The sequence below is a fragment of the Mustela nigripes genome, chromosome 2 (assembly GCF_022355385.1).
Source record: "Mustela nigripes isolate SB6536 chromosome 2, MUSNIG.SB6536, whole genome shotgun sequence".
In the NCBI taxonomy this organism is placed as follows: Eukaryota; Metazoa; Chordata; class Mammalia; order Carnivora; family Mustelidae; genus Mustela; species Mustela nigripes.
Genome location: NC_081558.1, coordinates 212,755,191 through 212,769,852, shown reverse-complemented (window position 1 = coordinate 212,769,852; position 14,662 = coordinate 212,755,191). Strand labels below are relative to the sequence as shown.

The 14,662-nt window shown below is 48.3% G+C and overlaps 1 protein-coding gene across 3 annotated transcripts in view; it reads left to right on the top strand.

The window, feature by feature from the left end:
* Positions 1 to 14,662, top strand: part of ERG (ETS transcription factor ERG) — a 172,526-nt gene that overhangs the window by 113,363 nt on the left and 44,501 nt on the right. For all 3 annotated transcript variants that reach the window (XM_059392353.1, XM_059392355.1, XM_059392354.1), the window contains one exon: positions 3,679 to 3,896. In XM_059392353.1, the coding sequence (XP_059248336.1) occupies positions 3,679 to 3,896 (218 nt within the window). The remainder of the gene's footprint in view (positions 1 to 3,678; positions 3,897 to 14,662) is intronic.

Below are 14,662 nucleotides of genomic sequence, written 5' to 3'. Positions count from 1 at the left end.
AGAAAACACCCCCCACCCCCCAACACACACACACTAGCACACACCAATCTAAAGTTCAGGTCTTTTTATAGTAACATAGAGGCAAGCATATTAAATTATGATGCCACGTTTCTGCCAGGTTTTGACTTTTTTTTTTTTTTCTTGAGTTCTTTGCTATAAAGTATCCAAAGCCAGCTCCCCAGTCGTGCACCTGGCCGAAGGTTCTGAGATCATAATCTATACATGTTAACTAAGGCATCTGCCAACACCCTGGCAGGTAGGCGCGTAGGTAGGTGAGGTGGCCACGGACCAGGAGGGAAGGCAGGCGGCAGGCAGGGAAGCAGGGACAGCTTCCGTCCCCTTGTCGAGCTGGAGTTGAGGGATTCATGTGTTCCTGGTTACCAGCCTGTGTTCAGAGCTCCGTTCTGGTTTTAATCCTACTGGGCGAGATCCTCTCCCTCTTTGAAGTCCCAGAGCTGCGGAGGAGGGAGAATCCTATGCAATAGCCTTTGTCATTCATATAGAACCAAAGGGATGATGAAGCCCTTGCCTCATAATGTGACTGAGTCTAATGGATGAAAAAACAGATGCTGCCCATCTATGGCGTTTGCTGCTTGTGTCCTGCTGACGAGCAGCAGTTAGTTCTAGTGATTATCCTGTTGAAGCAGGTCTTGGAAAATGACCCTCAGGCCTCTTTTTGCTCCCCGAATTGTTAAAATGTGCCACATGGGTGTGTGTGTGTGTGTGTGTGTGTGTGTGTGTGAGAGAGAGAGAGAGAGAGAGAGAGAGACTGATTTTGAATGTTCCCTTCTCCTGACCTGTACCTTAATTCTAGGTGTTCAGCATTCTTGATTGGTTATAATCACTCTGGAACGTGCTTTTTTTTTTTTTTTTTTTTTAAATAATTGCTTCATCTTTCCAGAATGTGGGTTTTATTTCACTCTTCTTGTTTATCCTGAAAATCCCTCACTTTGTGATCTCTTTCTCCTCTAGTGAACAAAAGCAACCTTGGACATTCTGGATCACATCAACTTTCTCATTTTTTTATGCAATGTGAACTTTGAGGAGAATTTTAAGCTGTGAAGAAAAGATGTGTATCTCCCTTATCTTTAGCTTTGCACGTTCCCCACCCCCAAATCGATCTCAATTAACTTTGATTTCTTTCTGTAGAAAACCATGTGCTGAAATAATGTTTTGCCAGATGTGAGAATGGGTTCCTCCCCCCGTCCAAACTCACACTGGAGCCTTGTCTGAGTTCTACAACTTCGGTCCACTTTTTCAGCCTCATGCTCCATTAATCTGGTCATTGGAAAGGTTTGCAAGAGGACCCAGCTTTACCTAGGAAGTCTGCTAATATTCTGACATTGAGACTCTTCCTGTTGGGAAAATCTTTTTCTTTTTCACTTGTAATTTAAAACTGACGCTAACCGTTACACCTCACCTATTTCTGACAAGTTCTGAGATAAATCGCACATTTATTCATATTTCTCTTCACGGGCAAGCCGGTGCTAGCATGACGTAGTGTGTTATTCCCCTTGGAGCCGGGCTGGGAGTCTGCGGGACCAGGCGGGAGCGTGCGTGGGGGGTGGCTGTCAGCCTTGTCTGCTGTTCTGAGCGTGCGAAACCTTTCTGTGCCTCGCCGCTATGGGAAGGGAGATTGCGTTCGGCAAGCGTTCTGTAAGAAGTTTTGGTTTATGTCTTTATTAAAGACACTCACCTACAGTAAGTCCCTGCAATGATACTGATTTCCCTTCTACACCCATGTCTGGAAGTTGAGATGCCTCAGATTCCTTCCCTCCCCTTGTGACCAGGCGGAGAGCCACGTCTTCCCGTTGCCCTGAAGCCTCCGGTGCCCATTGCTACACACTGAGCCTCGGGCTGCTGCCTCATATGGCTGTTGTCTGTGGTTGCTGTGTTGGTTTTGCCCTGTATTCAAAGTTACCTTTTTAAAAAAAAATTCTTTTTTTCGGTCCTTGTGTCTGGTTCTGGCTGGCTGGCTGGCACAACCTGTCCTTCTGCATGTTTTGTGTTACTGTTTCAACAGCCAGTGTCTCAAGTGTTCCACACTGTGATTCGAGGGATTTTTAAGAAGTTGGGGGTGGTGGGGTGTTACGTACCCACAGGCACCTGGCCCCCACTCTGGGGGCCAGAGCCGGGTTTGTGCCTTGTGGTTCTTCCTACTCGCGGATTCCTAGAGCCGTGCATCTGACAATGAAGTTCACGCACTTGTGAAGTTAGTCCTTGGCTGGGTGGGGGACCGAGTAGCAGAGGACACACTGGGTTCAGACAGGTGGTCTGTGAAGTGGCATGCGTTTCCTAAGGATCCTGCTACTTCTGGGTAAGGAGGGAGGTCTGTATCTTAGAAAAGCCACTTTGTAAATCTCTGTGACTAAAGGGGAGCATCCTTATTTCTTAAAATATCAACTTGAAGAAGGAGGGAGTGTTAATGTAATGATGCCCCAAACCAAGAAATGTAAGAAGGACATCTCATAGGCTGAGGGGTGGATGATAAAACACCAGTTCGACGGGTCCCTCGTTTCACAGCTCCCTTCAAGGTGAGTTCTGGACCTTTCTGGATCTCACATTTCCTCATTTGGCATCAAAATAGTCCTCTCGGCATCAAAATTTCCATTTTAGTTTTTTAAAGTATGACCTGAGTAGCTCTTGTTTCTTGCCAGTTCGTAGCTGTACTAAGGATGCTAGAGGGCTAAAATAAAACTGAGCTTTCAGACGGATTTTTTTTTTTTTTCCTGTGATAGAGACCAAAATTGGGTCATCTTATAGTCCTTCGGCTACACTGGACGATCATTCAAGTCACTGAGATTTCCGAATCTGATTTGCCTTTGCTGATTTGGCCATAGAATATGTACGTGTAGCCATGAGCTAGTCACTTGTGGGACTTCAAGCCCCAGAAGAATTCATGACCCAACAAGGAGGAATCCCTGATTTTTTTTCACCCCATCATGCGAAGGACCAAAGATATGAACAGAAAATAAAGGAGAAGAAGAGCTAGTCAGGGATCCAGATATTTTAAACATCCTGGTATTTGGAGGCATCTGGATCATTCACAGCTTTCTTTTCTTTTTTTTTTTTCTTTTTTGCTGGTTCATTTACTATCCAGATGTTTGCCATCATGGAAGCACTGCTTGAAACTCTGTTTCAGCTAATAACTTCGAAGTGGAAAAATTCTTATCTTTGTACGTTTGTCCTCCGGGGCTCCACGTCCCCTTACTCTTTTCTAAGTGCGTCTTCTTTAAAATCGCCTGGGCATGTGGCAATTTTGCCAGATGCTTAGGTGTTACCCGTCCCATTTCTTTTTTTAATCTTCATGACCATTCTGTACACTGTCCGCTTGAATTATAGATTGCATTTGTCAAATAATGACACATGCAATTGGATGTCTTCTAAGACCTTTGAAATCCAACTTCCTTGAGTTGAGATTAAAGTGGGTATTATCTACGCTGCTGCAGTCAAACTGGGGATGCTCTGAGACCCGCAGGAAAGTTTTCTGGGCTGGCCGGTTCCAACAGTTAGAGAGAAGAAAACCAGCTACTTTTTTTCTTCTCAGACGTAGACCTGGATACCATGAAAGTTCCCTAAACTGTGGCCCCCGGTTAGAAATGACTCTAAAGTCAGCATCTCTTTGAACCATGACTGTCCTTCAGCGTGTCCTGAATGTGTGTTTCTTTGGGCATTCAGGAAGCATTATCGGTTGTGAGCGAGGACCAGTCTTTGTTTGAGTGTGCCTACGGGACGCCACACCTGGCTAAGACGGACATGACCGCATCCTCCTCCGGCGACTATGGACAGACATCCAAGATGAGCCCACGTGTCCCTCAGCAGGACTGGCTGTCTCAACCCCCAGCCAGGGTCACCATCAAGATGGAATGTAACCCTAACCAGGTGAACGGCTCAAGGTAAGGAGGCCCCTGGCTCCTGTTCTCCCGGACTTCAGTTTTCCCAATCCCTTGAGAATGCCAAATGGAAATTAGCTACGCTCCTCCAAAGACAGTCTCAGAAAGCGAGGCCATGGAACGCTAACATGGGGCGATGCTGAGAAAATGTGTTCTCCAGTGGTTTGCGTTGTGGGTAGAGGTTGTAAAACCGGTAGTATATTTACGGAGAACTCTCTTTGAAGATGCGGTGTTCAATTCTGTTTCCCAGGCACGAAGGCTCTGTGGGGGGGGGGGGGGGGGGGGCGTGACCACATATGGCAGAATTCATCTCTGAGGTTTTTATTGCCTGGAAAATAATGCTGTCTTGTATTTTTATGGGGGGAGAGTGTCCGCTAATGGCCAGGCAGTGCAGCCCAAGTCCAAACCATATGACTTGGCTAATGGCTCGACTTCATGTGGCTACCGTCCCCTCCCTCCTCGGTCCCCTTCATTTAACACACCACGCTGTTTCTTCTCGTCTTTTTTTATGCTTAAAACCCTGCTCTGATGGCGTGCGTAAGTATTAACTTTCCTGCGTTTGTCAAGATACCGCCGCTGTCACCCGGAGTGTATCAAATGTGGAATAGTCCTTGACACTCGAAAGCATTTCATCAGCTGTAGGTTTGAAAAGTAAAGTTTATTTCAATTATGATATAATACTCCAGATATATATTATTTAGAAAGAATATAAAATCTCAGGACAAAAAAAAAAAAAGACATTTTTTTTTTTAAGATGTATTTATTCATTTTAGAGAGACAGAGAAAGGAATCCTGAGCAGGGTGTGGGGAGGGGAAAAGGGAAAGAGAGAATCTCAAGTTAACTTCCCGCTGAGGGCAGAGCCCAAGGTGGAGCTCAATCCCAGGACCCTAGATCATGACCTGAGCCAAAATCAAGAGTCGGATGCATAATCGACTGAGCCACCCGGGCGCCTCAGGATAATGTTTTTTAGATGTTGCACAGTCTGATGTGGGAGTCATAAGAAGCACTCCCATTTGCTAATGCTGAATTAGGCACAAAGCCCTTTTATATCTAGTGAACTGTCAGTCTTGCAAGCAGCCCTGGGAAGAATGCTCCTCTCCATTCAATGGAAGAGGAAACTGAGGCTCAGGAATTTTCTGGCTAACTGGAGATCACAGCTTAAAGCCACTGGGTTCCAACCAGGGGTATTTGACTCCACCCCCCAGTGTATTTTCCACTCTGTTTCAACTCTAATAGGCTCCTTTTGCTACATACATATCTAACTCTAAATGTGCTTTCTGTAACTGTCATGTTTTATAAGCTCCGAAAACCATTGCGTCAACTTGCAGTTGACGAAGGTGACAAGTCACGGTCCCTTAGTGGGGATGTTGAGGTGAGGCTGACGTGCCAAACAGGGAGGCAGCAGATGTCAGGGCCTTCCCCGGCCCCAAGAAGTGAAACCTGTGCCCTCGGTGCATCTGGCCGCTCTGGAAAACGGCAGCGGTACCTCTGGTGTTGAATCTTGCTATGAGGCCCGTCCTTTTAAATGGGATTCAAGCCGAGGCAGGCCAGCAAGGCAGTACTTCCCAGAGTCCTGAGAAGGTGGAAGGACCTCGGTATAAAAGCTTTCCAAGGGTCCAGAGTAGCCGAGTCCTGGCCAGTTGATGGTTTCGTGTCCATATTTCACAGGTAAATCTGTGCATCCCATAGAACGTTTCCACGGCTTGTTAACTGGTCATCGTGCTGTGAGCTAGTTACAGGGAATACATCAGTGTGTGTGTGTGTGTGTGTGTGTGTGTGTGTGTGTGTGTGTGTTAGGGGGACCTTGCGTGTGGGAGAGAGCAGGAGAGAACACTTTGGACAAAGGGCGCTGAGGTGATTTCCACTGGGTCATGAGCAGAGTGAGCTGGACCCCGGCCCTTGTTTCCAGAGGCCGGCCTCCCGCCAGCTCTAGGAACTGCTAACCTGCACTTACCAGCCTCAGAGGCAGACAGAGCAAGGAGATGAGGAAACAAAACCTTCTCCTGTTTCCATGTGGCTCTTCCTGAATCTAACAGGACATGTAAATAGGAGAAGACTCCTGTCTTGCAGGAGACGTGGACACCATTTCCTTTGAGGTGGGCTTGTGCTTCCCCTCGGGATGGGAACATTGAGCCTGGCCCACGGGCTGGGTCCCCAAGAAGGATGGGGCTCCCAGGAAGCTTCTCCCACATTCGCCAGCCTGGCTGATGGGGACAGGCCCATTGGTGGTTCCTCTCAGGTGCAGAGGTGGGTCTCTCTCCTGGGAAATGTGATCAGTTTTGGAGGAACCGATGAGTTTTCTTGTGAGGCGACAATGGAAACTTTGCTGCCTTTCTCTCTTAGGCCCTCCCCAAATCCTAGGATTGTTCCAAATGTTCCCATCACAGGAGTTTTAAAGAGAGTCCCAGATTTTGAAGAAAACCATGATTGTTCTGGTGGTGGACACTGAGGGAAGTCAGCCTTGTAATCCTGGTCTTCCTCCCCTATCCGAAGTGGTATGTTTGGCAGGTGCCGTCCATGAAGAGAGCATGGCTGATTCCATCTACCTTTGATCAAGAGCCATATGTTTCCTTGAAGGAAAATGGCAGATCTGGTGTGAAATGGGCAGGGAGGGGCTCCAGGAACCCCGAGGCTTTGTAGAGTTTAGCTCTGATCCAGAGATCAGCTGGTCACCAGTGTCATCGTTACCCGTCCCCACGATACAGGAGGTGACATCCATGGATCCTCTCAATAGTAGAGACAAATATACTGCCCAGCCTTGCCAGAGCTCCATGTGTCTGCTGGAGTTGTGTGGGCCTGACCTGGTGCATTGAGTTCCAGGGAAACAATGGATAGTCTAGACGCTTGTTTTAAGGAATTGGCTCTTTCAGTTTTATGGACTGTCACATCTGAGATCTGCAAGACAGGCTGGTAGGCTGAAAACTGAGGCAGAAATTGAGGCTACAGTCTTTCTCTTCCTTAGGCAGAACTCAGTGTTTGCTCTTTAGACCTTCAACGGATTGGATGAGGCCCACCCACCTTACTAAGGATGATTGCATTTATTTAATGTCAGTGGGTGATAGACATTAACAGCCTCTGTGCAATATCCTCACAGCAATGCCTTGGTTAGTGTTGGATTAGTCACTGGGTGTGATGCCCTGGCCAGGTGGACACAGGAAACTTGGCCATACCTGGTGCTCCCAGACATTGTGCAGGTCAGTGGTTGGTAGAGCCATTCCTTTCGGACCTCCAAACCAAGTTTCCCCTGGGTTGATCATTTCCTTGTCACTAAGGGACTCAGCCTGGCTGGATGTGAAGTTGTAGAGGGGGTGGTACATCTGATCTGTGGTTCACTGGGATCTAGGAGAATACCAAGAGGTGGGTGGCCAGGCTGAGTCTGCTCTTCAGGGCATGGAAGGCTGCCTGAAGGGTATGGGGGAAGGGAATACTCAAAATCCATCAGTGTAGCTAAGGCTTGTTCCCTCTAGAGGCCCGACTAGCAGATAGAAGATGGCTGTGGCTCAGACCTGCAGGGTTTGCTGACTCACTGCGTGATACTTACACACATCAGTTCCAGCTCCAGACAAGAGGCCCTGGACTTGCATTCACTCTGCTTTCATTCTGGAGACCTTGACTGGGCACCTGACTGAACCAGCCCTACCTGAATTGTCAGGGGCAGAGGCAGAGTCATGGAGACAGAGGTCCTATCCTGCAGGCTTCATGGCAGAGACACTGTGGGGGAAGGCATGAGCCCCAGGGACAAGGGTGTAACACTCCATCTCCCAGCATTTTGCAGAGACAGCTGCCACCTTCCCACCAGCTCTCCTGACCTGGAAGCCTCGGGCCAGGTGTACCAGGGAGTTAGAGACAGAAGCAAGAAGAGAGGGCTACCTCCTGGCCCCCAGCTCAGCATTCTCTTCTAACTGTCCTTGCTGAGAGCTTCCATGTGGTGGACTTTTATGCGGCACATACACCTCTTAGAGTCAAGTTCAAGGAGAATTCACCCAAGTAAAAAACTGGGCTTTGGCTGCAATACGTAAGCTGTTCCCTTTGCAGCCCCTCGTTGCTCTTCCTCACTGCAAAGATCCCCCAGGACAGGAGCACTCTGTAGCTTGGGTCTTGTCAAGACCCAAGTCTTGAACCTGACCCAGCTCCTTCTGCATAGAGTACCACCCTTGGGAATGGTCCTGTCTGTCCCTATCCATCGATTACCCATAGGAGGAAAAGACCAAGTGCTTTGGGAGGAGGGAGGAACTTCATTCCTCCCCGAACGATGGAATTCTGCAAAACCTCAGCCCTTATGTGCTCACAAGCTCCTGAAATGAAATACAAGTGGTGAAATGCGATCTGTTGCCGTTATAATAGCGCTCTATAAAAAATAATAAAAGGAAAACAAGAGAGAAAGGAACCACTGCTTTGTGAGCCAACAGGGAAGTAATTGCGGGTTTGGCTTGGCTGCTGCTGTACCAGAGCACAGGGTTCTTACAGACACTAATCTCATTGGATGCTGTGTAGACACAGGACATCATTTCCCAGCCTCAGTAGTCCAAGAACACCCCACCTTCCCCCTTCCTTCACTCCAGCCTTACGTGCTAGAAGCCCCCACGTGTTCACACAGCAGAGAAGTGTCCGTGCACAGTCAGAGGGCCCTGCGGGTGGGTGGAGGGGGCTCGCTGCTCACCTGGCCTCTGAGTGAGTCCCCTGCTGATGGCCTTCATTTGCTGTGACATTGCTAAGCTGAAGCCACTGTAGACAGGAAAGACAGGCTAAGAAATCTCTCTCTCTCACACACACACACACACACACACACACACACACACACACACATGCACACACACATACGCACACGTGTCCACAACAAAATTGCCTTTCATGAGCAGGTAAGTAGCACTGTATGCAGAACAGCTGTTTTAGGGGATCTGAGTGTCTCTGACTCAGAGTCAGCTGGATCTCAGGCATGATGCATGGGGTATCTCCTGCATCCTTCCACAGGCAATGAAAATCCCATGCAGGCCCACCTGGAATTTCATCACAGCTGGAACATAGAGAATCTGCGTGCCATGCTGTGGATCTTGCCCCAGTCCCGTTCCCAGACCACCTGGGGTCATTAACTTCTCACCTGAGGCAGTTAGGGGCGGGTTCCCCGGCTTGGGGACTCTCCAAGTCAAGCCCCAGGATCCACAGCTTAAGCACCAGCTGGGAGCTGTTAGACGGGCGGATCCTTGGGGCTAACCCGCACCTGCTGAATCAGACAAGACTCTGGGAGGGAGCCCAGCACTCTGTGTTTTAATGAGCCCTCTGGGGATTCCCATGCTCACGGGACTGAGAACCACTGCTCTGTTACAGGATCCAGAGAGATGAAAACTGAGTGGCCCGGAGAGTGAAGGGTCTGGGAGAAAACAGTGCACGGAGGACGGTCTGCTCCCTGGCCGAGGAGCGCCTCCCCCACCTCACACCGTAGCGGGGTTTTGCCTGGCTGACCCTGTGCAGGGGAAGACTGGGTCTCGCCCCTCTGTGTGGTTTGGGAAGAAGTTTCGCTGGATGGGTAATTCCAGCCTAGCACCAGGTAGCCAGGGCTTTTAACATAGTATTTAATAAGCGTGCCACCTGGGGTTTAGTAACGATGACAGGAAAGGAAGTCACCTGATTGGTCCATCTTGGCCTCAGACCTATTGGTTACGCATGTAGCCATTCATCCATCCAACAAGTATTTATTGAGTGCCTACTGTGTACAGTCCCTGTTGTATGTACTTGACATAGAGTCATAAAACTCACAAAAAGTTTGCCCTGCTCTATTCACTTTCTGGTGGGGAAGATGGCCGCCGATTCAGATAATTAATTAAAACATGGAGCCGATTAGATCATGGTAAATGTGAAGGAGAAAAATAAAGCAAGAAAGGGGGTCGCTGCTGTCGGTAGGATGGCCTGAGAGCATTACCTCTAAGAAAACGACATTTGAGGAAAGTGCCAAAGGTAGTAAGGGAGAATGCCCCCTGGTTAAAAAGCAGACTATTCCAGGAAAAAAGTAGTATTAAATGCAAAGGCCCTGAGGTCAGCCTGAAGCATTAGGGGACAACTGTGACTGACATTTAGTGACCAAAGGCACAAACAGGCACTGAGGTCAAGTGACGGTGGGCTTCACTCTGAGTGAGTCGGGGGGCTGCAGGCGAGGCTGGGGTTTGATGTTATTTGGATTTAGCAGGGTCTCCCTGAATCCTGTGTTGAAGCTTAAAGCTGTGAGGAGGCCTCTGCAGGAATTAGGGTAAGGGATGCTGGGGCCTGGGTGAGTGTGGTAGGGTCGGCACGTGGGGGAGAGGTGATGGCATTCTGGATGTATTTTGAAGGTAGAACTGATGTGCTTTGCTGATGGCTCGGACTACGCAGTGAGAAAGAGGGAAGTGGGGATGAACCCAGGGTTTGGGGACATACCCCAAATGAGGTGTGGACAACCACACTGTGAATCCTCCTGAGTTAGAGCCTGGGCCCCTCTAAGTAGCAGTCTACATGTTGGGGCCACGCACCGAGCGCGCGTAAACACCAGGCCAAAAGGGAGGGGCTCTTGCCTCCTTGCCCGAGTCCAGTGGATCTTAATTCATGAAACTGGTAGTTGCCGACCACAGTGATTGCGCCTCAGGAGACATTTGGCAGTGTCTGCAGACATTACTGATTGCCACGACCGGAGGGTGTTCCTGGGAACTCACGGCTGCAGGCCAGAGACGCTGCTCAGCATCCTACAGTATACCAGAGAGGATCCCCCTTCTTCCACCTCTAAAAGAATGGTCTGGCCCCGCATGTCAGTAGTATCAAAACTGAGAAAACCTGCCTTACATTAACATTTAACTAGTGTTTGCATCATGCATTGTGTTAGCTGCTATGAAGACACTTAACGAGAAGCTCATGGGGGCGCCTGGGTGGCTCAGTGGGTTAAAGCCTCTGCCTTCGGCTCAGGTTATGGTCTCAGGGTCCTGGGATCGAGCGCCACATTGGGCTCCCTGCTTAGCGGGGAGCCTGCTTCCCCTCCCCCTCGGCCTGCCCCTCTGCCTACTTGTGATCTCTGTCTGTCCAACAAATAAATAAAATCTTTAAACAAAAAAAGAGAGAGAGAAGCTCATGGTCCATCAAAGGTCAGGAAGCTCCTGTGGGATCGAGTGACAAGTCCAGAACCAAGGGATGTTCAAGGCCCAGCCGTGGCAGGCATCAGGGTGTGGCCCAGTCCTCCTGGGCAGGAAGGAAAGTGTCCAAGACAGCAGCATTCATCAATATCTCCACATCGCACCGTGATTTATTCATAGATTTTAATACACAGTACATCTTCCAATTTCTTCACTAAATCTATGAAATGGCATTATGATTCTACCCTTTTTTCCCCAATGAAAACCATTGAGTTTCCAAACGTTTTCATAACTTGCTCATGTCCACCTGCCACAGACCTGGGACACCAGGCCCGGCTCCTCTCCCCTGCCTCAGGCCGCTTCCTTCAGCCACAGAGCACAGCTTCCTCCATGGGACAGACGAGCTCACCCTGCTTTCGCTTGTCTCAGAGGCATGACATCTGAACCCTGACCATTTGACACATTTAGAGACCATTTACTTGCCTCTCATTTGAATCTATTACAGCCGGTCAGTGTACCTGCCCTCGCCTTCAGGTTACCTTGGTCAGATGTCTCCAAATAAAACTGCTTGTTAAAAACTGTCAGCACGATGAAGAGACTTGCCTTCCAAGCCCATCAGTGGCTCTCAGGAAATACGCACTGGGGTGACATTAAGAATAAAAACGTTCTCAAGGTTAGGATGGGGATGGTTCCGGGCCCTGGGTGTCGTCTGTGTTGAGCTGTGCCCAGCAGCTCCCTACAGAATGGACTATCGGCTGAAGATCCTTTGATGCTACCTTCCCTCATTTCCTGTGCAACACCCAATATTTGATACTTGAACATGGTTTTCTTGGACTCTTCTCTCTCCATGCCTTTCTACTTTGACTCTGGAGATTTGACTTAATGTGTATTTTCCTACAATTTCTATAAGGCTTTCATGTATCATGTCAGGACAGTGAAATCCACAGCGACAATCGCATTTGCTCCTTTCTGCCTCAGCGTTCTCTGAATCAGACTGGCATACAAGTTGCTTCCTAATTAAGCTTGGCCATCTTCCAAGGTGTGGGTGGCACAGTGCTGGAGACGTGCAAGCTAGTGAATTTTCCGAACGGTGATAGTGAGGTCAGTTAGTAATAGCTTGTCCTACTCATAACAGACCTTGAGTCTTTACCGATGTCAGTTCATTGGGCTGCAAAAATGAGACAGACTGAGAGCCTCACTCAGGGAAGAGTCAGGAGGGAGACAAAGACTTTGCCCCTGCTTCTCTATCTGGGGCAGACCTCTCCTCAACTCCTCTCCTCTGCAGCCACTCATCGCTGTCTTTGCCATCTCTTGGGATGTCAAGTGGATGGGCGCCATTTTGTAAAGCAAGAGAGCCTGAGAGTCTGGCTCCCCATTATGACACATGAGAATCCCATGGGCTCACTGTGGGTATTGGCAGAGGGACATGGGGCCTTCTCTGGCATTTTCTGTCTTTTTTTTTTTTAAGATTTTATTTATTTATTTGACAGAGAGAAATCACAAGTAGATGGAGAGGCAGGCAGAGAGAGAGGAAGGGAAGCAGGCTCCCTGCTGAGCAGAGAGCCCAACGCCGGACTCGATCCCAGGACCCTGAGACCATGACCTGAGCCGAAGGCAGCGGCTCAACCCACTGAGCCACCCAGGCGCCCCGGCATTTTCTGTCTTGAACATGAAATCATTTTGGTCAACCAGAATTTACATAGCCTGTTATGAAAATAAAAAACTGAAGCACCTTGGTGGCTATTGGGGTTAAATCTTTCCTCTCTGAGAAATGAAAGTGTTTTAAGTGAAAAAAAAAAAAAAAAAAAAAAAGACAACTCCCAAGGTAGAAAATATGCCACATATCATCCTGAGCATGCAACTAGAGATATTACTCTATAGAATATTTTATTTCCAAATGATGAATCCCAAAAGGATGCAATTCTCCCCATATTTGAAGATCTCACCGATACCCATTTTCAGCTGTAAAAAGAAATTAAAAACTTCAATAATGAAACTCAGGGAAACTTCAGACCCCTTTCAGGGACAAAGAACTAACTGTTGGTGTGTTGGTGGTGACTTTTAATTAACCGAGTCTTCAGCTGCTCTGGAGAAGGGGAAGGGGACTGGACTGGAGGGAAGAGCCTGGGATTCCAGGTGTAAGAGAGCGTATTTAGTAAGGGTAAAAATAACACACAGCTGCGAAGACAAACATCTACAGTTTCAGTCTGAGCAGGGAGCCCTCCATGAATCACTGCTGAGCCCCACCCGCTGCTCAGGCCATGGGGTCTGAAGCAGCTTTTCCACTGCTTCTGATTCAGAAATAAAACAGACCCACAAATTACCCCGGCACTCTCCAGACAATCCCCTCCTTGTCTGGGGTCCTGAAAATACCTTTTGTGGTGACTTACCTCAATTCACGCTATGAAACTCGATTAGGAGTTTGTTCGGTCGATTAGGTCTAAGTATGTGCTTTTAGGGTTCTTAGGAAGAAAACCACCTGAGAAGGTGGTTTTTGGTTTGAGACAGGCAGGGAATGCGTGCCCGGGGCCAGCCTCCCACGGAGGGCCCTCTCTCGGAACTCCTCTTTGGGTCAGTTTTAGGGCAGAGCCGCCAGAGAAAACCTTCATATTTCTCTTAAGGAGCTTCATCACCCAATAAACTAAAAAGAACATTCGGGAAGATGGTGACATTCTAGTAAAAGGTGATGAACTGAAGACTGCCTGAGAGTAACGTCAGCTTGCTTATCCACATAACAGCTGGGGGGATGGAGAATGTGGTCTTCAAGGGCAAACGTAGGTCGACTCAGGGAGAGGGGCTTCCTTCACTCAAATGCAGACACCAGGAGAACAGCGATGCCGGGGTATCCCTAGCACCTGGCGCAAGGCCTGCAGACTTGCACCATAAATACTGGTTAGAGGAGTGAATGAATCGAGAAGACCCATGGCTGGGGAGAATCTAGGGAGTGTGGGTTTATCCAAAGGAGCTATGGCCCAGCAAAGGGCTTAGGCTGCACATAGCCAGCAAGGATTTGTATTTGGGGAAGATCAATCTGGAAGTAAAGCCCGTGGTGGAGAGCAAGGCAGTGACAGTCGTCTCCTAAAGGCAAAAGGAATTCAGGGATAAGAAGGATGGTTCTTGAAGAAAATAGATAGATTCTATTTTATAGAATCGATAAAATAGGTAGATTGTGGGTTTGTCTCTATCCACTTCTAGAAGTATACTGATGTTCCAGATTTGATTTTGACTTGCCTTGGACTTTTACTAAGACCCCAGTTAACCGTGAGTGGAGGCTAAGTGTTGTGAAGTAAGGGAGAATCACAGATTTAATGGGGCTAGTGAGCTCAGGGTTGTCGCCTGGGGCTGTGTTTGGTGACATTCTTGGATAAATGAGGTCCATTCACACAGCACAGATGACAGTGCAGGGCTGAGGCTCCATCCTGGTCAAGCTAATGCCCACATCTGTGCCATTCACTGTGGGCTCTTTCCATGATGGAATCTCCCCTGCTGTAAGTAGTCTCTGATGGGAGAAAACCAATGTCAGATGCCACATTTATTTTGTTTTTCAAAAACAAAGACCCGACTTTAATTTCCCAGTACATTTTCACAGGTGCATTACCCTTTTAAAAAATAAGGCATTATGTATAGCAACAGCTAAATGAAGCTTTTGTCTCTGGCTGCATTCCACTTGACCTTAA